This window comes from Mastigoproctus giganteus, chromosome 4 (assembly GCF_048544385.1).
Source record: "Mastigoproctus giganteus isolate SK-2022 chromosome 4, ASM4854438v1, whole genome shotgun sequence".
NCBI classification, from domain to species: Eukaryota; Metazoa; Arthropoda; class Arachnida; order Uropygi; family Thelyphonidae; genus Mastigoproctus; species Mastigoproctus giganteus.
In genome coordinates this window covers 25088672-25112341 of record NC_143578.1, presented here as the reverse complement: position 1 = coordinate 25112341, position 23670 = coordinate 25088672, and the positions used below count along the sequence as shown (strand labels likewise).

Sequence of the window (23670 nt, the reverse complement as noted above, 5' to 3'; positions counted from 1 at the left end):
TAAAGACATAGTCAGGTAAACTTAGATAATCTTAAGACAATATAACCAGATTTATGTTTTCTGAATTCTGTATCCTCATAAGGTACTTTTTCTGGATCTTGGGTAAATTCCTTGTTTTGTTTTGTTTTTATACTTTAGAATTTAGATGCTTCACACTGCCTTTGATTGAAACATCTTTAATGTATAAATGAATGAGTGTTCCTTTATATGCATTAAAAGAATTAGATCTTGCAATGGTCCAAAACAGCTATCAGCAGAGAGAAGTGTCAGTTTTTTTTTTTTTTCTTTCCAATGAATTGTTTACACCACTGAAGAAAAGTAGAGGGTGTCCTAACAATACAAATGGCATCCTTTTCCCATTAGGAGCATGTCAATTTTTTTTTTTTCCAATATAATGAAAATATAAATTAGAAACTTGCATCAATATACATTGGTGTTCGAAGTGCATCACCTAGGAATTTCACATTGCTAACCCGTTTTTGCGATGGTATATTATATTAATGACTAGCATCACAAATAGAAATATAAACAAAATATATTTATTAATAGTTAAGGCAAAGCTAAGTAACATTTGACAGGTGCTCTCAAAATATTCCAAAATGAGCATTTGCAACCTTTATACAACAATTTTGGTAAATATGACAATTATGGCTGAAATGTTATCAGAAGCTCTCAGTTTGCTTCAGTTTATCATTTTAAATAGAAATTAAAATGAAAAGTTCACCAGGTGCAAACTAATATTTGGTTGAACCGCCTCTGGCCCTGATGACAGCAGCACACCATCAAGGCACTGACAAGATCAATTTCTGAAGATAATCAACCGATAGTTCATAGTTCCAAACACGAAGGGTCTTTGGTTTCTTTCTGGCAACTGCAGATTCCACACAATGCCAACAGTTCTCTATAGGATTCAGGTCTAGGCTGTTTCCTGGCCAGCTAACAGTTGTAATGGACCATTCTTCCAACCATTTTTCACCTATAACAAATGTAAACAAATTACTGTCAAACATCTAATGCAGAAATGAAGCTAACTACAGAAGTGCCTACTTACAATTTTCGCCTGATGACAAGGAGCAGAGTCGTCCTGAAAGATGCAGTTACTTGGCAGGTTGAAATGGTCTCTAATGGTTGGCAGCAATTTGCCTTCCAATATAGCCAGGTATCCATTGGCATTTACGGAACCTTTTATAAACTGCAGGTGACCTATTCCACGATACAAAATGCACTCCCATATCATTTAGCTGGTAGAGAATTTCACTGTAGACACCATACAGTCTGGATGGTATTCTTCATGTCTACGGCAAATCGTTTGTCTCCCATCAAAGCCATGCTGGTTGAATTTCTTCTCATCCGAGAAAATAACTGACTTCCACTGCTCGGGGATCTATTTGACATGCTCCTTACACCAAATTAATCGGGCCTTTTTCATTTTTTGTTTGAGGAGGGGCTTCATCTTAGGATGACGAGCTACAAGTCCATTTTTGACTTGTCAGAAATTAGCAAGTGCAGTAAGTCTTCTGACTTACTGCACTTGCTACCACTCCTGTATGTTCTTCCCATTCTCTTTTCAGCTCAGACAAAGAAGCTTTACAATTTTTAAGGTATAAAATGCTTCAAAATGCGGCCCTGACTTGGCGTACAGACTCGTTTGTATCCAATTCCTTTTTTCCTATCAGCAGAACCAGTATTCTTGAGTTTGGAAAGAAATCTATTCACTGTCGACTGATTACAAGACACTCTATAAGCAATATGACGGGAAGAACATCCTTCCTCACGTAAAGCAACAATAGCACTTTTTCTTCGTGGCATCAACTGCACGTAACTCGCCATCCTGACACAAGCAAGGAATGACTACAACTCTTGCAGAGCATGCTTATATAGCCGGGGGAAAAAAAAAAAAAAAAACAGCTGATGCAATATTACTTCATCACCTACACGTGTCAATCTTATCTGATGCAAGCTATAAGAAATACTGCCATACACTTATGTTATTCGGACAACAATTACAATTTTAAGGGGTGATGCACTTTCTTTGAATACCAGTATATATTTTAAAAAATAAATGTTAATATTAAGTTATCATATGTAATTCCTGATCGATATGAAAATAAAAGTTTACAGGTAGCTTTGAATACAGTGTTAAAATCAGTACAGATTGATGTTACCACTGAACTATAATATTATGGATATGTATTCATAATACTTTGTCTAACACCACTCTTCAACAGTTTCCCACATTTATTTCTGAGAAACACACTCTAGAGATTGCAGAATTGATGGTAAACCTGACACTTAGTAGTAGTAGTGACATATGATGCAAAAAGCAAGCTTATACAGCATTAGCAAAAAAAAAAAAAAAAAAAAAAAAGCACTAAACCCTCCAAGAATCTGTCTAGTTCTTACTTGAATTTATTCAAACCACCCACTTCCACACTAAGAGATGGAAGCCTGTTCCAACAGTCAACCCCACCTGTTGGCTGAAGGCAAACTTCTGCACATCCAACCTCCAACCATCCTTCAACATGAATTTGTGTCCCCCTCAAGTGTGTGGTCTCAGAAAGAGAAAGAATACCATAAACATTTTGATTACACAATCCATTTAAGGCCTTAAACACCTCAATAAGATCTCCCCACAGGTACTTATTCTCCAATTCTTCAAATAGGCCTCTCGGGTCAGGAAAGTTGATTCATAATAACTGCAATGTAATAACACCAACCATATAACTGAAACTTTATTAAAATAACATTAGATCAGATCAAATTAAAATGATAAAATAAAATATACTGATTGCACAATAAAATCAGTAAAATAATAAGATATAAAGAATAGCAATTATACTATACGGAATAAAAACAATAAAAACAAACATAGCTTTCAGAGGCAACTGCCTCCTTTATCAACAGTAAGTCTTAACTTGTCATGGTACGTCCTTAAATACCTGCAGGATCACAGCTTGCAGAATGCATTATTATAGGAGTATGGGCAGTATCCTCCACATGTGCATAGAAACCAGAAATGGCTCAGGAGTGTGCCAAGCAGAACCATTCATCCTGTCCAAGAATTATGGTTTCAAAGAGGGGATGAATACGGATTCCCCTGTCTCTATTAATGGTGTTATGCTCAGAAGAGCAAATCAGCAAACTCTTGAGCCATTTGTGGTTCCAATATCAGTGTGAACAATCGACTATGGTGGCATCGTCAGGTAAAATTTTGTAGTTCTCCTCCAAAAAATGTTCAGCCACAGCAGATTTCCCATAATCTGCAGCCTTTATTGCGTTAATATGCTCCCCCATACAATTTTTGAAACACTATTTTGTCTCACCAACATAACTCTCCCCACAATCCGGGCATTTAATTTCATATATGCTCCACTTGTAGCACTTCTGAAGATAGAAAGGAGGAGATTTGTTTTTTATTAGGTTTTTAGGAGCATTAGCAACTAAGGCCATATTGCTTCTGGGGATATGCGATGTTCATTCCCTAACCTTTTCGCATCCTCCATATTTGGTGGTCACGGGCTTGAACCCCGGTCTAATTAAGAAGCATGTGCTACACACTGCTGCTCCTGCCCACCTGGTTACGGAGGTGCCAAGGAGGAGATTAAATGCGTCACAGCAGATCTCAGAGAATGAGGGTACCCCAGAAGGTTTTGGATAAATATGTTCGGGAAGCAAAACACAGATGAAGGGAGCCACTCATACCCATTGCCACCGCATACATTCCCTACTCTCCGGGTAACTTAACTGAGTGAATTGCCCGAATATTACATGCTTGCCAGACATGTTGTGTGCAACTGCCAGGGCAAAGATTGCACACAGTTGTGTCAAAGGTTAAAGATCCTGTACCCATGGAAGGTACAAGTTGGGTCATATATGAGATTAAATGCCCAGATTGTGAGGATTGTTATGTTATGTTAGTGGACAAAATGCCTTTCAAAGATCATATGTGGGAGCATATTAATGCAATAAAGGCCACAGATTATGGGAAATCTGCTGTGGCTGAACGTCTTTGGAAGAACCACCACCAAATGTCACCTGGCAATGCCATCATAGTCGATCGTTCAAAAGGATATTGAAACCACAAATGGCTTGAGAGTTTGCAGATTTGTTCTTCTGAACATAACGCCATTGATAGAGCCAGGGGAATCCATATCCATCCTCTCTTTGAAACCATAATTCTTGGCCGGGATGAGCGGTTCCACCTGGCATGCTCCCGAGCCATTTCTGGTTTCCATGCACACGTGGAGGATACTGCCCATAATCCAACGATAACGCGTGCTGTGAGTCGTGATCCTGCAGGTATTTAAGGATGTACCATGACAAGTCTTACTGTTGATAAAGGAGGCGGTCGCCTCTGAAAGCTATGGTTGTTTTTATTGCTTTTATCCCATATAGTGTAATTGCTTTTATTGTACAATCATGTGTATTTTATTTTATAATTTTAATTTGATCCGGTCTAATATTTTTTATTTTAAATAAAGTTTACGGTTGGTGTATTACATTGCATTAATTATATACCTAGTTTCCAATTGCATCAATTTTCAAAATTGAAGCTTTCTTGGTAAGAAAGCTTCAGTTTTCTTACTGGTGAAGGGAACAAAAGGGTTTTCACCCTTTTGTTCCCTTCACCAGTCTGGTTGCCCTTCTCTGCACCCATTCCAGCCGATCTACATCTTTCCTAAAGTGTGGCCTCCAGACCAGTATACAGAACTCAAGATGCAGCATAACCATGGCCTTGTACAAAAAATAATTGCCTCATTATCCCTGCTAGCGAAGTTTCTGCACATCACTGACAAAACCTCAAGAACTGTCCTAGCAGCACATCTGCACTGCTCAGAGAATGTCATATCTGACTGCATAATTACCACCAGGTCATTTTCATTTTCTACTAACCTGAACATAGTACCATACAGTTGATAAGTAACTCTGGGATTACTGTTACTCATATGCAGTATCTTGCATTTGTCAAAGTTCAACTTTAACTATATTATTTCGCAGCCCACGACCTAATTTTCCTAGATCTTGGTGCAAAAACTAACCCTAATTACTGTCATTAACCACCCTGCCAACCTTTGGATAACAAAATTTGGATATTAAGCTGATCAATATCATTAATAACTATCGAAAGCCCCAATGGGTGCAGCACTAAACCCTGGGGAACTCCGCTGATAACATTAGTCCACGTAGAGCAGTGCCCATTGATAACCATTCTCTCTCTCTTCTTCCACTCAACCATCCTTTTACCCATAGCAATAAGTTGTCCTTAATGCTACACTGCTCCAGTTTGTATAGCAGTCTTTTATGGGCAACAGTATCAAAAGCCTTCGTGAAACCCAAGTATATGATATCAAAATTATTTTTTTCATCTGGTTCCTTTGTCACTGCATCATGGTATCCAATCAGATTGGTTACACAAGACTATCCCTTAACAAATCCAGGATAAGACTCAGTATAATTGCATTCCTATCTATATGGTCCTTCATTACTTCTTTAACCAGTGATTCCATTATTTTCCCTGTAGGTCTATAATTACTCACGTCACATTTTAATCCCCCTTTATAAATTTGGGGTACATTTGTACATCTCCAGTCCATAGGGATCTCCCCTGAATCCAAGGATGCTCTTATAATTATGGTTAACAGTATGCTTATCTCATTTGCTGCCTCCTTTAATATAATTGGACAGATTCCATCCACCCTGGGCAGTTTTTTTACATTTAGCTTCAACAATTTCTCTTGCACTTTCCTTTTAGTTATCACAAAATCATTTAGTTTCTTATTCAGTTTGATAAACTTGTGGCATCCCCTGCTCTAAACAATTCCTTGTGTGTTAATGTAAATTACTTATTCAAATTGTCAGCAACCCTGAGCAGGGTCATCAACAGTTAATCCACTGACATCAGGTGGTCCAATATGATTCAACCCCTTCCGTCTACTGTTAATATAGGCACAGATATCATTGCTGGTTTTTTTTGGGCATTCTTTGTGCAGACTCCCCATAATCTACCTTAGCTTGCCTAACCTCCTTTGTGACTTGATTATGGCTTCTGTATCATCTGATAATTTATATGCATCCCATGCACTTTCTTTTCTGCCATGTGTCTCAACAGTTGATCTGACATCCATTTAGATCTAAGCCCTAAACTGTATTTCTTCATTAGCATGAAAAGCCTAGACGCTTCTATGATTACTTCCCTGAATGCTTCCCATTTAGAATTTTCTGTTCGTAACATCTTCAGTTGGTCCCACTGCACAGAATTTAAAAACCCTGAAGGTGACTACAGTGGCACTAAAGGTGCCACTGTAGTCACCTTTATGAAATTAAAAGTCTCCCTTTACCCTTCACAGCAATTATGTCTTTAATTAAATTCCACGTTAGTACACTGTGATCACCACCACCCAGTGGATTCTCTACCAGCAGATTCTTAACACACAAAAAATCACTGCTGATAAGGAGATCAAGGGTACTGCTTCCTCGTGTTGCCTCTCGAACATGCTGCTGTAGAAAACAGTCATCCAATAAATCTACAAAAGTCTTACTAGTCTGTGAGTGACCAACCCACTTCTGAAAAGTTAAAATCCTCCAATGTGAGACATTCTGAGTTACTGTACTGTACCACTCTATTTCTCTGTATAGTTGTTTCATATACTCATCACTCTTGCAACTTGTACTCATTAGGCCTGTAACACATGCCTACTCTCGTTATTACTTTCCCAGCACTTATGTCACACCAAACTGACTCAACATTGCACTGGCCACCCATATCAGATGCACTGCCTTAGATTTTATGTTTCCTAACAAAGAGCATAACCCCTCTTCCCTCCTATCGTGTCTGTCCTTTCTTGTACACACTGTACTCCCCTAATTCAAATTCTGCATTCCTTATATCTGTGAGTCAGAGGAATACATCAGCTAAAAAGGCTACTATTGTAACAACATCCCTCTTCCTATTAACAAAAGTCCTACAGATTAGTGATAGTCTACCAAGCCTTACTGACCACCTGCTTACATTTCAAGTAAAACTTTTTCAGGCTTTGTATGATAAACCTTAGATCTTAAATACTGATTTAGCTGTTGTAATAATATAAGGATATTTTAGAATTTTTAAAATTGATGGGTTCAGGAGGGTGGTACCAGTGCATCTGCTCAATGTAAAGGACCATGGGATAAGGTGGGCAAAGGCATTTTGTACATCTAAACTGAATGGCAGTGCCACTGCCATTAGTTTAGATGTGCAAAACTGAAAATAGAAAAGTTACCATATTTAAAATTAAAATAAAATAATTTTGCCAAACTTGCACTAAGCTGTCTGGCTAATGGAAATACTTTGTGCTTCCATAAACCATGGTCATATTGTGACTTCTTGATAACGCGTGCATGCGCACACAGTGTGGCAATAAAGTTCACAAACTGGTGCAATAAAAGGAACACAAAGTGAAGGAGCTCAAAAATAGTTTTATTTTTTATTCAAAGTAATCACCACAATCACCACCTGATTGAATGCACTTCCTATACTGTTCTAAAAGGTTCAGAAAAGAGCCAGCAGAGTCATCCAAAGAAATGATGTTCAGTTCAATGGTTACATTTTTCTTTATGTTCTCAACATCTTGAAATCTCTTTCCTTTGCAGGCAGTTTTTACCTTGGAAAAGAGGAAGAAGACTGCTAGTGCCAGACTGGGAGAGTAGGGTGGATGGTCAATCTGTACAATGCTATGTTTTGTTAGATATGTCTTCACAACAAGTGTGGAATGGGCAGGGCATTGTCGTTTAACAAGAACTTGTTACCTTTCTCTCGAAATTGCAGCCTCACCAGGGAAATGTGCTTCAATAGTCTTTGAGGCACCTGCACATAGAACACAGCATTGACTCTCTCCCCTTCAAGTACAAATTTCTTGTGAATTTCACCGTTTGTCGAAAAACACGACCAGCATCGTCTTGACCCTGGACTTGTGTAAACAAAACTTTCTGGGACTTGGAAGTCCATTGCATACTCTGACGCTTTGTCTCTGGGTTTTACTGAAACACCCAGCATTCATCTCCAGGGTAAATACAGTCAAGGAAATTAGGATTGTCTTAAGTTCTGATGAAGTCTTCGCACAATGACACTCTAAGTTACTTCTGCTCACCCGTAAGGCTATGTGGCACAAATTTTGTGCAGACCTTCCTTTTCCCAAAATTTTTATGCAGAATTTGACATGTTGTGTCCTTACTCATCATATCCAACTTATTAGCCATCATTATGAGGCTCAAGCTCTTGTCACAATTTCCTGAACTTTGATAACGATAACCCTCTACTCTTTTCAAGAGGTTGATGGATACCCACTTCTTGAGTTATCACAAACATCCTCACATCAATCATTGAACCATTTATACCATTCAAATGCACTGGTATAACAACATTTCATCACCATAAACATTTCATATGTTTCTATTGCAGATTTTCCCAGTTTAAAGCAAATTTTGATATTCGTTCATTGCTCCACTGTAAAACTGTAACACAGAACTTAACACAACTACTAAACTGGTTGTTGCTTGCAACTTATCAGCTTACTGGACAATTTCTGCACCACCATCTGTTGGAGGGAGTTTGAAATACAACAAACATACCACTTCCGTTTATTTTCAAACTCATTGAACAAAACGCAACAGCACCAGTTCGGGAACTTTGCTGCCACACTTAATAATAATATAAATCTTAATAATAAATGAAAGTAGATGTTATACAGGCTGACCTCAATTAACATGATTAATTCATCCCATGAGCACATCATGCAAACGTGTTAATCGAATATAATAATCAATAGGAAAAATTATAATTGGTCCTTGACCTTCAGGAATATCCATAAAGAATTTTAAAAATACCTTTTAAATAACTTTTTAACTGTATACCATGTAAAAGATAATGAAAATAATTATGGAATTAAATGTTTATTGCATAAAACAGTGGTTCCCAAACTGTGCGCTGCAGAATATTTTAAATTTTCAAAGGAAACACAGCAATATTCTACATCTGTCGGACACAGTGCGAACTACTCTGTGGTTTACAGTTTCAACATTTCTTATTAAGTTGTTTGGACCTAACTACTTAATAAACAGAAGTTAGGTATTTCTTTTGGTCTAGGTGCGCCGTGAAAAAAAATTACTGAGACACTAAAGGTGCCATGAACAGAGAAGTTTGGGAACCTCTGACATAAAATACACAATGATGAAACAATTTGATATGGAAATATTTCAAGAGTATTGACTTTCTCTTTTCATCAATCTATTTCTGATAGCCGACAATCTTCTCTGGGCCCTGGTGAAATAAATATCGCAGAAAACCTCAAACCTTTTGTTTGAGGTTCTCTGCAATACGAAAGATTTCATCTAGTTCTTTTACCGCTATCTCCCTTGCGGTAACATTTTCATCTGACTCATTTAAAAATTAGAATTTTTAAATGCAAATCTGCATTGACTTTATTAGCAGGAGACAAACAAGTAACACGTCTTCTTCCGATGGTTGAGAGAACACACTGAGACGGGCAGCAAGCAAATGTTTGTTTATTGCCTGCCCAATGCACGGTAAGCTTAACGCACAAATCAAATCCTTTTCGACTATCACAAAAAAAAAAAAAAAAAAAAAAAAAATTGCATTAACTGGAAATTTGTATCATGTAAAGTGAAAAGTGGTATAATTTTTTCAAATAGCGGTAACTGAAAAATTCGTTAATCGGACTCGCATTATGCAAGGCCTGACTGTATATATAACATCTACTTCCTTTTATTAGTAGTATTACGCCACAGTTTATGGTAGAGAATATTACCCACGACTAGAGTTCAAATATTTTTTCGGTGTAAAAAAAATTAGATGGCACAAACAAATAATACACAGATCTTGATAATTTCATAATTCATAGAAATTTCTACATTAGTGGGAACAAGTGGACTCCTCCTTTTAGACTTCTAGCAGAAATCAATGAATAATCTCCATTCACTTACATAGGCTATAGCCCCTAGCTATGTATCAATTTAGAAATAATACAGGAAACTGGTGAACCAGCTTGAAAATAATATAAAATGAACTGCTTTTTTTTTTTTTTTTTTTCATTTCTTGTAAAATGTATTTCCTGCAGAAAGTAAGGTGTCAGCCCAAAGTCTTCACCAAAACCTCTGAAGAATCCTTTAGAAGACCCAAATCCCTCATCAAATCAAGCCCTCTTTATTAGAAGCTGGGGTTCACTATATGCTTTAGGTTGAAAACTCCATATCATTCTTCCTAATGCCACCCGATTCAGAAGTAGATTACAAATGTGTCAAGCTTCACTTGTGGATTAGGAATAACAGGTGCATGAACAACAGATCTTATAGTAGACTGAACATCCAGATATTAAATTTCCTTTTTATTTTTATCCACGCAACCTTTCACATCATAAGCTTCACCACAGCATGCCACTGGCCAAAATGACTGCTTTCTACTAACTGCAGGAAGAAAGCTGGTGATTTGTGCTCCACTCCTCCTCCAAATTTATTCATAGCTCTGTTAATGGAAGGGACATCTCAGCCCTCAATTTTATGTTCATCCCAGAGAATCATTAAAACAGATTCGAAATTCAAAGGAAGAATATATCACACCGATTAACCTCATTCACCTAATTTGGACATTTAAAGCCAAAAACTGAAAAAATTCTGAGGAACTCAAATCCGGAAGTTGATGTAATTGAACTAAGTAATACACAGATAGTGCAGGTTGTATTAGCTCATTAAAAAAAAGAACCAAAGAGTTTTTTCCAAGCTTTTTTCTTTTTTTAATTCTGATTTATTTTTAACAATAAATTTACTCTAATATTAGGCAATAAAGTAAAAATGTTAAAAAATTAATATGTACAGGCATTTATAAACAAATCTTTTCTTTTTACAAGGATAAAGTTTTTGTGAATAAACTTGCCACACAAAGCATGCCAGTAGTGAAAACTCATTACCAAGATTCCACACATGTGGAAATATCACTAGTGAAAAAGTTAAACCACAGCTAAGTTAATAAATAAAAATAAACACTCACCTATAAGAGATCCAAACAGATAACCACTATACCTTCCAGTATAAATGAAATCTATACTTTCTGAATCTGCTGATACAGCTTTCTGCAGATCTTCCAATGTTGCTGTTGGAATTGCAAAGCAGAGACCCTTAAATGAAAAACAGTTCCCAATTATGCTAATATTTGCAACTTTTGTTTTTATGCAGAAATTCTAAACTACTTTCATGCAAACAAAATTTTCAGAAAGATGTAACAGAAAAAAAAATTTACTTTGTGAAGAATTTAATCTAGGAAGAATAACATAACAGGATGATTTGCAACTGCTGAATCCTTTATCCATCATGTAGTGTCGTATGCCTTTTTTTTTCTTTTTTTTTTCTTTTTTTTAAATTAGGAAGTTATATCAACTCATCCCAGGTACCTTTCCCCAATAATTTTTTCTAAATGATGATGGTGCAATTTCTGTTTTTGTTTCAATTTACTAGCGTTATGAGAGGTTAACTATTTGACTATAATGATTTTCACCAACCAGTGCAATACCACCAACCTCTACTGCTTAATGGAGGCTTGAAGTAATAAAACTCCATGTTTAGTCTCAAGCTCCCCATCTCTTCTAACATGGTTTGACTAATGTCTTTTGAGGCTAGGATGGGCACCAAGGTGAAATCCAATCTTCCTTACATTTCAAGGGTACGACCCTAAAATGGTTTTTCCAGGTCAACTGCTAGATAGTCCACCAGAAAAAACCTATTAGTAACTCTCTAAGAGGCATCTGGATCACCTAGTGTATAATTTCACTGTCTCTATTCTACCAGCTAGTAACAGAGGGAGTCCAAGTAGTGTGTATGCAGGTGGTGTTGTTGTGGCTAAGTTGTCAAGAAGGCGGGTATAATTTTGATATGTGTATGCCATATCAAAAAATTTCATTACTTCAAAGAAGTTTCCCCTCCTTTACTTTCACTTTAGCTACTGAATGCAACATTAAATAGTCAAACTAAGAGGAAAAAACTTATCTCTGAAAATATCTAAACCTCCCAAAAACTTCCTCATTCATTTCACAAATATACAGGGTCTCAAATCCAATCTCAGTGATGGCCATTTCCACTTAAAGTCTGCCAACCCCCACTTATTTTTCTGACAGTATCCCAATTATCAGTTGCTCCAACCAATCATAGAGAAAATAATCAGCTGTCCTGATTATTTGCTCTATGATTGCTTTTGCTTCAAAGATGGTACTTGTGCCCTGTCAAAGAGTTACTAATTTTAAATCTCCTCCTTTTGGTCTTCTCTGGCTTAAAATCACTCTACCCTATAGTGTCAAATTTATCTGTTGCCTCTTTTGTTTTCCCAATTCCACTAATCACTTGGAGCTCTGACTTTTATTCTTTGAAATTTAACTATCACCAGTCTGACATTCCTAACAGTGAGGTAATTTTCCTTAGCAATTTTAATGTTTACAACTCCAGCTGGCTTCAGTTTGCTAGTCACACAGACCCAAATGATTGAGATGTTAAAGCTTTTGCAATTACTAATGACCTTACACAGATTGTTCATTCACCTACGAGAATACTAGATAATCCTAACCACACAACTAACACTCAATCTTTTTTCTCATAAACCACTCTTCAAAGTACACAGTCAAGGTGAGCGGTCCTCAAATCGCAACTTGGTGGTGGTTTCTTCTCCAATGTAGTTTGTTTGTTATTTGGTTTTTAGGAGCATTAGCAACTAAGGCCATATTGCTCCGGGATATGCGGCTTTCCCTGACCTTTCCGCATCCTCCGTATTTGGTGGTGACGGGCTCGAAACCCCGGTCTAATCAAGAAGCGTATGCTACGCACTGCTGCTCCTTCCCACCTGGCTACGGAGGCGCCTTCTCCAATGTAGTGGCCATTCTCAGTCTTGCACTGTTTGGCATTACAAGAATACGAAATGGGATGATCTGTAAGGTTTCTGTTCTTTTTCTTCGTTGGATTACCGATTTAAATCTACTGGTGTCAATCTGCTCAGATTGTGTCAGTGAAATTATCCTTGTAGGCATGAAATCCTTTATTCCAAAAATGTTGCTAACTGGATGAAGAAGGCATGGTGATTGTAAGCTACAATCTCTGCCTTATTCATCCTGAATTTTTCACAAGAAAAATATTTTTAAATGCAGAAACTTATAAGCAAAATATCTAAGAGAGAACTTGAAAAATCATAACGAAGCAGATGTTTACATCCACCCAAAAATGGAAAGAAAATCTACAGTACAAAAATGTCTTACTGGATGGTGCCACTGCACCATAAAACAATGTGAGTGTTAAGATACAGCTAATACTGTAAAATATTGTAACGAAACAATGCAAATATTGATAACTAATGAAACAATGCAGATATTAGCATTAGCTGAGACATATGATGCAAGAAAGCAAGCTAGCATCAGCCAAAAAAAAAGACCTCCCCAATTCATCCATCTGGTCACTCCAAATGTTTGTCTAGTACAGCCTTAAATTTATTTAAGCTATCAACTTCCACAACAACAGATGGAAGTCTGTTCCGGCAATCACCTACCCGCTGGCTAAAGGCAAACCTCCGCACATCTATTCTGCAACTGTCTTTCCTCAATTTGAATCTATGCCCCCTCAAGTTCTTAATCTGAGCAAGCAGAAGTATCCCATCAGCATCGAGTCTGTGAAATGCAGATGGGATACTGATAACTAATAACACAATGCCAATTCATTTATGTTCATCTTTATTTTGCAGTACGATGTCCCTGCAAAATAAAAGAAGCATCCAGTTTCCTATTTATGAAATTGGATTTTAAAATAGTGTGCATAGCTTATTATTTATTTTTTTATCAAAAGAATTTTTAATCCAATTATTGTTATATATTTCCCTATACCAAATTTACTGAATTTGTATAAATCAGCAGTTTCACTGTTTTGTAAACTGTCACTACACATTTGTCTGAACAAAGGTTTTATGGGTTTTAATTTTTCACTGGAAATCATTATCTACACCAGTGCAATTACTTACCAATGCAAAGAATGCAAAACACAAATTTGCAGTACGTGCAAACTGAAGCCTTCTACCAGAATTATGACCACGAACATAGCTATCAAGTTGATGAGATCCTCCAGTAGTTAAAACAGTAGTCTGATCAAAGAGAAGCTGTTCTTCTTCTTCCTCTACTCCACCTTCTCCATGAAGTAAGGGCCTTCTACTAGCCATGGTGAATAAGTTAGCCTAACAAATTTAAAGAAATCTACTGAATTTATCATAGTTTAATACTTTAAATAATATAATACTTTTGAAATACTTTAAATAATAAAAATATTGTGCAGGCTAGTAGATACACATAACTCCAACAAGTACAGAACATGTCAAGATTAGAAAACAATGGCTCATATAAAAGGTCACAAGGTAGGTAGGTATGTGTGTGTTATGGTTGTTTAGAGGTGCATAAGCTACACTGGCTATAGTACACCACAAGGTAGGTAGCACTGGTTTTGGAGGCATATAAAAGGGTAGCAGGGCAGACAAACAGCGAGCAGTTAGAAACAGGATTTTTTTTTTTTTTTTTTTTGTAATTTATTAAAGAAAGAAATCCCAGCCAGCTTTCCTGGCAACACCACCACCTATTGCAACATTGTACAGGTAATTTCTAACATAACATATGCTGTCACTAGCTGGTTATTATTCCTGGCACATGGAGATGGCCAGTGATCATCTGCCAGCATACAGATGATATCAAATACAGCATCAATCATCTGCCAGGTACTGATGACATCATATAGAGCAGGCCCGGGCAAACTATGGCCTGCGGGCCGCACATTTTTGTGCGGCCCGCGAGCTTTAATTGTATTTTCGAAAAAAGTTTATTTATTTTATGCCTTTTGCGACGCCTTTTTGAAAAATAAATTTGTATATATAATACATTATAGAATTTGTCGACTTGTAAATTGTTTTATCATCTCTGTATTGTTCAAATTGAGATAGAATTTGAAATTGTGTGCGAACCGGAGCAAGCCAACGGGCGCTTTTATAATGGTATAATTTGCGATTATAAACTAACCGTGTGAAACTACGGCAACAGACAATCGGCGATGACGACAACTGCTTTGCTGCGGTGGCGGAGTAATAGGATAGGACTGCTGGCTGGCCGTAGTTCCAATCTGTTTTCTCCGACAGTCATCCCGCAGTTAGTTTTTTTGCGTTATCTTCGGTTATCATCTTGGTGCCAGTAGCGATAAAAATAATATTTAAGCCCATTAAAATTGAATAAAAAACGAAAAATTCAACAAGAGCATCGTGTCTTCAATGAAGAGTGGAACACAAAATATTTTTTTGCTAACATAAATAACAAGCCTATTTGTCTCATCTGTCGGGAGAGTGTCTCAGTGTTGAAAGAGCACAATATTAAAAGACATTTCACTACTAAATATTTCAAATATGGTGCCAATTTAAGTCTGGAAGCAAGAAAGAAAACTGCTGATGGATTGATTCAAAATTTATCTAGACAAAATGTGTTTTAAGTGGCTAACTAAGGAACAAGAAGCTACTGCAGAGGCAAGTTTTGTTATTTCTCATATAACTGCAAAAAGCAATGAGCCTTTTTCTGATGGAGACTATATTAAAGAATGTATGACTGAAGCTTGTGGAATTATATGTCCTGACATTAAACACAAATTTGAGAATATAAGTTTATCTCGGCGAACCGTAGTAAGAGGAACTGAATGTATTGATACAAATTTGAATGAGCAATTATTATCAGTATTAGAATCCATAACATGGTACTCGATAGCTCTCGACGAAAGTAACAACCAAAAGAATACTGTGTAGTTATTAATTTTCGTACATGGATGTACCTCTAATTTTGAAATTATTGAAGAGCTTCTTTCAATGGAATCTCTTAAAAACCAAACAACGGGCTGATATATTTGAAAAAGTTGAAAAATGCTTAACAAGATATAATTTACAATGGAACAAAATGGTAAGCGTAACAACTGACGGAGCACCAAATTTGACAGGTGTCAAAAATGTTGGAGCGTTAAAGAAAATTCAGGATAAAATTTGTGAAAATTACCCGGATTATAATTTAGTTACAATTCATTGTTTTATACATCAACAAGTATTATGTAAAAATGTGTTAAAAGTTGAACATGTCATATCTTGTATTATTAAATTAGTAAATTTAATACGATTGAGGGGCCTGAAACACAGACAATTTGTTAATTTTCTTCAAGATATTGAATCCAAGTACACAGATATTCCTTATAATAGCCAAATTCGATGGCTTAGCTTAGGAAAAGGTCTTCAACGAGTATGGGATCTTAAAGATGGCATCATTCTATTTTTAAAACTGAAAAATATTATGGACTTTCCCAAATTAACTGATAACTGGATTTGTGATTTTGTGGTTTACCCTGGACATCGTGACACACTTAAATACTTTCAACACCGTGTTACAAGGGAAAAATTTATACGCCCATGATATTGTAAAAAGTTTGAATGGATTTCAATTAAAACTTGAAGTTGCTAAAGATTCCAGAAAATAAATTTGAAAAATGTTGGGAAATTATCAACGCTTTGAATGACGACTTTTCACGAAGATCTGGCGACTTCCGAAAAATTGAGACAAGTTTTGCAATAGTGCGCGACCCATTTTCAATAGAAATTGATAGTGCACCGAGTGAACTACAACTTCAGATTATAAATCTGCAGTGTGATACCGATTTAAGGAAATTGCACTGTTGTGAGGAAATCTGTAAATTTTACAATACTCTTAATTCGAACAAATTCAACGAACTTAAAGATTTTGCCAGAAAAATGTTGGTTATTTTTGGATCAACCTACATATGTGAACAAACATTTTCCATCATGAATCTAAATAAAAATTCTTTACGATCAAGCATCACCGATGAACATTTACAAGCAGTTTTAAGAATCTCAACTACAAAATTAACAACCGAAATTAAAAAAATGTTAAAAGATGTAAAACAGTTCCATTCATCTCATTAAATTCTTGGTTGTTAGAGAATATTTTTTTTATGTTATACTTCTTCATGATAACAAATAATATATATCTAAAAATAGTATTTTACGTGCGGCTCAAATTCTTTTTGAATTCCTAATGTGGCCCTTCAGCCAAAAAGTTTGCCCAGGCCTGACATAGAGCATCAATATAATATTCATATTTTGCACTAAAATTTTAAAACGATTTTAAAATTTTTGTGTCCCTGAGAGTAGCATGTCAAAAATTCTGAAAACCTATGTTTCAATTCTCAAACTGTTTGAGGAAACGGGATCCAGCTGGAAGTGCGAAATTATGTTGTTGTTATTTGGTTTTTAGGAGCATTAGCAACTAAGGCCATATTGCTCCGGGAATATGTGGTGGTCATTCCCTGACCTTTCCACATCCTCCATATTTGGTGGTGATGGGCTCGAACCCTGGTCTAATCAAGAAGCGTGTGCTACGCACTGCTGCTCCTTCCCACCTGGCTACGGAGGCGCGCAAAATTATGTATTAGTATTTTGTATTAGTATTATGTATTTTGCCGATCTCACGAGGCGAGTTACCCATCTTTGGACCCTTTCAAGAAGAACAATATCTTTCTTTAGGTGTGGTCTCCATACTTGAACACAGTATTCCAAGTGTGGTCTAACAATAGCCTTATATAATGGGTTATGACATACTTATCTCTACTAGCGACTGTTCGATAAATCATCAATAGGACAACCATGGTCCCTCCTTGCAACTAGTCTACAATGTTAGGAGAACTTCATATCATAATACCCAAGTCTCTTTCCTCCACTGCCAGCTTTAGTTCAACTCTGCCAAGTGTATATGTTATTTTGGGGTTACTGCTCCCCAGATGAAATACCTTACACTTTGCTGGGTTAAAGCATAGCTGCCATTTTTCTGACCATCCCTGAAGTCTAAGTCATTCTGAAGCTCTGGTTGGTGGCAATCATTAACTACTCTGCCAATCTTTACATCATCTGCAAATTTACACATCACGCCCTCTATCCCTTCATCGATGTCATTTATGAAAATCAAAAACAATGGTCCTAATACCGATCCTTGGGGAACCCCACTTCTTGCATTAACTCAATCTGAGAAATAACCATTTATCACAACCCTTTGCCTCCTACCCTGAAGCCACCCTGTTATCTATCTAAGGATTTTCCCTGCGATTCCAACTTGCTTTGCTGAAATCCAAATAAACAATATCAAAATTATTCCCCAAGTCCAGCTCTCGAGTGACCCTGTCAAAAATAGCTAACCAAATTAGTTAAACATGATTTTCTATTTAGAAAACCATGCTGAGTATCCTTCAGAATTCCATTTCTATCTAAGTGATCCTGAATTCCACCCTTCATCATAGTCTCCGTGATTTTCCCTACTACTGAAGTTAGACTAACTGGCCAGTAATTTCCTACTTCACTCTTAGAACCGCCTTATGTATTGGAGATACATTGGCACTTTTCAAATCCAACGGAATCATTCCCGAGTCCAGTGATGCTCTCATAATTAGCCTCAATGGTTCAATGCATTCATTTGCCACCTCCCCTAAGATTATAAGCTAAGTGCTTCAACCCCAGGAGCCTTACTGGCTTGTAGGCTCGAAAGTTTTTTCATTAAATAAACGTATGACATTTCAACATCATTAATTACATATTTTTCAACTTCACTCCCAGAATTTTTCATTGACGTGAAGGATTTTTCTTCTTTAAATATCGATGCAAAGTAACTGCAGAGTTTATTTGCAACTTCAGGTGGGGTATCTAATACTATCCCACATCCATTACATAAGGATCCAATCTGGTTTGTCCTATTCTTTGCATTTATATATGTGAAGAATTCCCTATCCCCCCCCCACTCTTTGCCAGTGATTTTTCATAATCTGCCTTTGCCAGCCTAACCTTTTCAGTGGCATTATTACAGATCAATTTGTAGCTGTTATAGGCTTCAGTACATTTTACTGCTTTGTAACTTTTCCAAGCCATCTTTTTCTGCTCAAGTAATTTGGCAACTTCATTATTCATCCAACTTGGAATCCTCCTTGTGGAGTATTTTCTTAATGGTATATAAGCATTCAAGGCTTCTGTGATTAATGTTTTAAAGGTATACCATAATTCAATTGTATTCGCTCTCTGTAAGATATCTACCCAGTTAATAGAGGCCATGTAGCACCTTAAGGCATCGCAATTTCCTTTCCTGAAATTATAGCCCATTCCTTTGCCTTTAACTACTGCTACCTCTCTCTCTTCATTGTCCACCGTAGAACTCCGTGAACACTTCTTGCTACTGGTTCCTGTACTGTCAGCTCTATTGTCATCTGGTTCATGGGTGATAATGAGGTCTAGAGTATTCTTTTCCCTGACATGTTGATACAAATAACAATCATCTAGTTGATTTAAAAATTTTGTGCCCCCATTTTGAGTTTCCTTCCCATTTGCTCCAATCAATTAGAGGCAAAGTGAAATCACCCATAATAAGACATTCACGCTTACTTGCCCATTCCATTTGCATGTAGAGGCTCTCATCATAATCTTCACAATCACCTGGTCTGTAGATTACTCCCACTCTCATTATACCTTTGCTTCCAACTATTTCACACCATACAGATTCTATACTAGCATGCAAAACGTCTGAATCTGGGAAAGCTTTCGACACACTCAGGCTACTTTTGATAAGAAGCATGACCTCACTGCCCCTTCTATTTTCCCTGTCCTTCCTAAATACATTATACATATCATACTAAAGCTCATCATCTCTTATCCCGGGTGGCACCATGTTTCTATAAACCCTATTATGTCAGCGTTACTTGTCCTAACCAGCAGTTCGAATTCGCTCATCTTATTGACGATACTTCTGATATTACTGTATAAACAATTAAGATTTAAGTGTTCTTGTATAGTTAACTACCCTGACATACCCCTAAAAATTATTTAAGCTCGCTTCCCTCGCATTTGCTACCCGCTCATTTGAAACTCTTTTGCCCTCAGAAAATCTTGCTACTATGTTCTGTTGCAGTAACAAACAAATATTCTTGAGGTATGTGCAAGAGTTAATTTGACTAATACTAATCAGATAAACATGTATCTATATTACCCTTGTCCTCCCCAAACTAGCAGTTTCCCCGAACCTTTAAGGTATCCTCAATAATACTGGCAAAAAATTTTGCACCACCTTTGTTTAAATGTATCCCGTCTCTACAAAACAGATTCCTTCTACCTACAAGTGCAGGCGAAGTTGATAGAAATTTCACCCCCCAAAAGCCTTGCAGAGTACTTCAAGTCTTGAGTTAATCCACAAGGCTTTCACAGCATATAATCCCTCCTATCGTGCCTGGACAGAATTGCAGATACATAGACTGCAATTGCAGATACATCAGCATGGTCCTATATTTGTATAACAAATCGCCAGATCGTGTATGCTTAATGTCATTAGTCCCTACATGAATAATAATATTCTCCCCCCCCCCTAAAATGACATCATTAATAGTTGCTCCCGGCAGACATACCCTGGTTCTAATCCACCTATCCTTATTACAAAAAATATTTCCCGTTTCCCTGACAATGGAGTCTCCTAATAGAACTAAGTCCTTTTGCACCAGAGTAGTTTGCACTTGGTTATTCTGTTCTGGGGCCCAAATCAGGAGTGCATTACTTGATAGGTTGCTAGAGTCTTGAGTCCCTGACAAGCTCCCAGTTACATTATTCCCGAGAGCAAGCACCCATTTTTTCTGCGACTCAAATTGTTCTAGCAATGCACCAAATTGTAACTTAAGATCGGTATACTCCTTACAACGGTGACAAAGAAAAGAATCTCCAAGTGAGCTAGGATTATGACTAGGTCAACCTTGGAATACATGCCACAGGTTCTGCAAAGGATAAAATCACGACTCACCAGGAAATATTTCCGTATGAGTCATGGTACCCTCTGACAAAGTGTTCAAGGTGGATCTTGTAATAACCATTATGAAATTTACTAATTATTAATAAAACAAACTTTCAAAAAATTATATTTATAATATAAAAAAATAAATCAAACTATTACAGGGAAAAAAACTTATTAAAATAAACTTTACAATATACTAAAAAACCTTTCAAATCCTGCTCTACTTCACTAATCCTGCTTTAATCCCCTCTTATATATGCTTCTTTGAGGTCGCTATGAAGAGCTGTAACAGGCACGTCTGCTCGCCACGAATGCCAACAATAGAATATGTCTGTATGAAGATGAAGCTCTTTTTAAGTGGGTGAAGTTGATTCAAGACCAAAACATGCTGATATTAGAGCCATTAATAAAAGAAAAGGCTATTGAATATGTATCTTTCTGGGTCATAAAACATTCCAAACCAGTTTTGGTTGGCTGTCCGAATTTAAAAAGCATCACGGCTTACACAAAAAAAGTTATTTCTGGTGAAAGTAGAGTTGTAATCGAAGACTGTACCCACTGGAAAGAAAGTTTTGAAAAAATTATGGAAGACTACAAGCCCAAAGACATTCAATCTTGATGAAACAGGTCTTTTTTTTTTTTAAATGTTTGCTGTACAAGACACTGACCTTTAAAGGTAATAAATGTTTAGGTGATTAAAACAGTGAGGAGAGCATTACAGTCTTGGTTGGTGCAAATATGGTTGGTAATGAAAAACTTAAGCTTTTGGTAACAGGCAAAAGTAAACCTCCGATGTTTCAAAGGAGAAAAGTCATTAGAGTTGGACTACAACTACAATAAAAAATCTTGGATGACAAGTGAAATTTCTGAACAGTGAATTTTAAACTTCGATAGAAAAATGATGAAAGAAAACAGAAAAAAAAAACGCATTAATTATCAACAACTGCCCTGCCAACCCTCATTCGGTAATTTCGAAACTTACAAGTGTGAAACTTGTTTTCTTCCCTCCGAATACCTCATCTAAACTGCAGCCAATGGACCAAGACATTACAAGAATTTGATAATGCACTAGCAATGGCGTGTACTGAAAAAATTTATACCAAGAATAGAAACTGACCAACCTATAGATTCTGCTAGAGATTTGAGGGTGTGCATATCAGTGGCTATAGTGGCACTGCATATAGTGGCTGTGTTAAAATGTGCTCTCAGTTATATTAAAATCTGGTGGTTTCAGCATAAAAAACTGAAAATACATCTTACCATACAGAAGAAGAGGTACAGAGAATTCATTATACACATATTTTATAACTGTGTCGTAAATATTTAGGCCCTAAGATTAAAATAACAGTTTAATGGTCAGCGCGTTCAAAGAATACAGATTATGCAGCAGTTAATGCTATATGAAAGGAGCATAAATTTGAAATACAGGAACGAATATTTTAAAACGTAAGAAATGTATTCATTGGGGGTTAAGACTGTGTGAATCAGCATGAAAATATGTTCATGGTAAGGAAACGTTGCATGCTTTATGGTTTGGGAGAAAATTATTTTAAAATATATTCAACATAATTAATTGGAAATATTGGACATTAGACATCGAAGAGCACCATCTTATGAATAAATTCATTGACTGAAGATATAATAATTACTTGTGCGAATCTAATGAATAATATATATCCGTTTATATGCATAGCCGACTTCTGGAAACCAGGTAAAAACTAGTTGTAATCAGCTTTCTGCACTAAGCAACGCTCTGCTGTAGTCACCTTTCCTCTTCAAGAGCATCTCGTGGGATGCATGATGACTCTTCCTATGATTAAAGCTGGTTCCCTTTCAAAATTGGCCATGTGGTAGGCAATGGCACACCACCACATTATCTGATGCCAGAGACCATAACAAAACCAACTCCAAAAACTACTGTTAAAGGAAGACCTGCAACTAGGTGGAAGAATAGGATCAGTGAACTTTTGGGCATAACATTTTGGATTGCCACTTGTATAGCACATGATCAATGCAGTTGGAGGAATTTGTTGGTGGCCACAATAGTTACTCAGGGAACTATGTGACTGGAAGAAGAATATCAGAGGCAGCAAAAGCATGGCATCAAGATGTGATGGAAACAACGATTAGGAATTGTTTTGTAAAAGCAGGTTTTGCTAAAATGCCAATTGACAGGGATGAACTACTACAAGATATTGAGCAATCTTAGGATGAACTACTACAAGATATTGAGCAATCTTGGGAAGAACTCCAAGCAAGAGGTTTGACCAGTGGAGAAATTGTTCTTGATGAATTTTCAGGAGTTGATAATGATGTCATAGTAGCTGAATATCCGAGTGACTCCAACGTTTTGGAGAGTAATCAAAGAACTAGTGACAATGTTGATGACGATTTGGATGAAAATGAGGGCAACGAAGGCAATATTAAACCTTCCAAACATGGAATGTTGGTAGAATTTGAAATTTTGCATCCATCAAGGCCTTCAGTGTGAAGAAAATGTGCCAGAAAATATGAGTTTTTAAACAAATGCGAACATTTTTATGACAATGTACAGTAAAATCCAGTGAACAACAAAAAATAACCAAATATTTTATGAAATAATTCTTAAAAGTGTACTAATATATTGTGCACATCATGTAAGTAGTACGTGTGTATTAATAAATTAATTGTTTTAAAATTTATTCATTCCCACTTATTTCTGATTTATTTCCCATCTTTTACTATATTTCTGAATGTTGAATTATAGTATTTTTCATTGTTGAAA

At 36.6% G+C, this 23670-nt stretch overlaps 1 protein-coding gene across 2 annotated transcripts in view; it reads right to left on the bottom strand.

Moving 5' to 3' along the window:
* The window catches only part of LOC150086479 (uncharacterized), a 76198-nt gene that overhangs the window by 21691 nt on the left and 30837 nt on the right, over positions 1-23670 (bottom strand). For both annotated transcript variants that reach the window (XM_090372595.1, XM_090372596.1), the window contains exons 2-3: positions 14036-14245; positions 11039-11165 (exon numbers count right to left, since the gene is read on the bottom strand). In XM_090372595.1, coding sequence (XP_090228721.1) covers positions 11039-11165; positions 14036-14230 — 322 coding nt within the window. In that variant the 5' untranslated portion in view covers positions 14231-14245. The remainder of the gene's footprint in view (positions 1-11038; positions 11166-14035; positions 14246-23670) is intronic.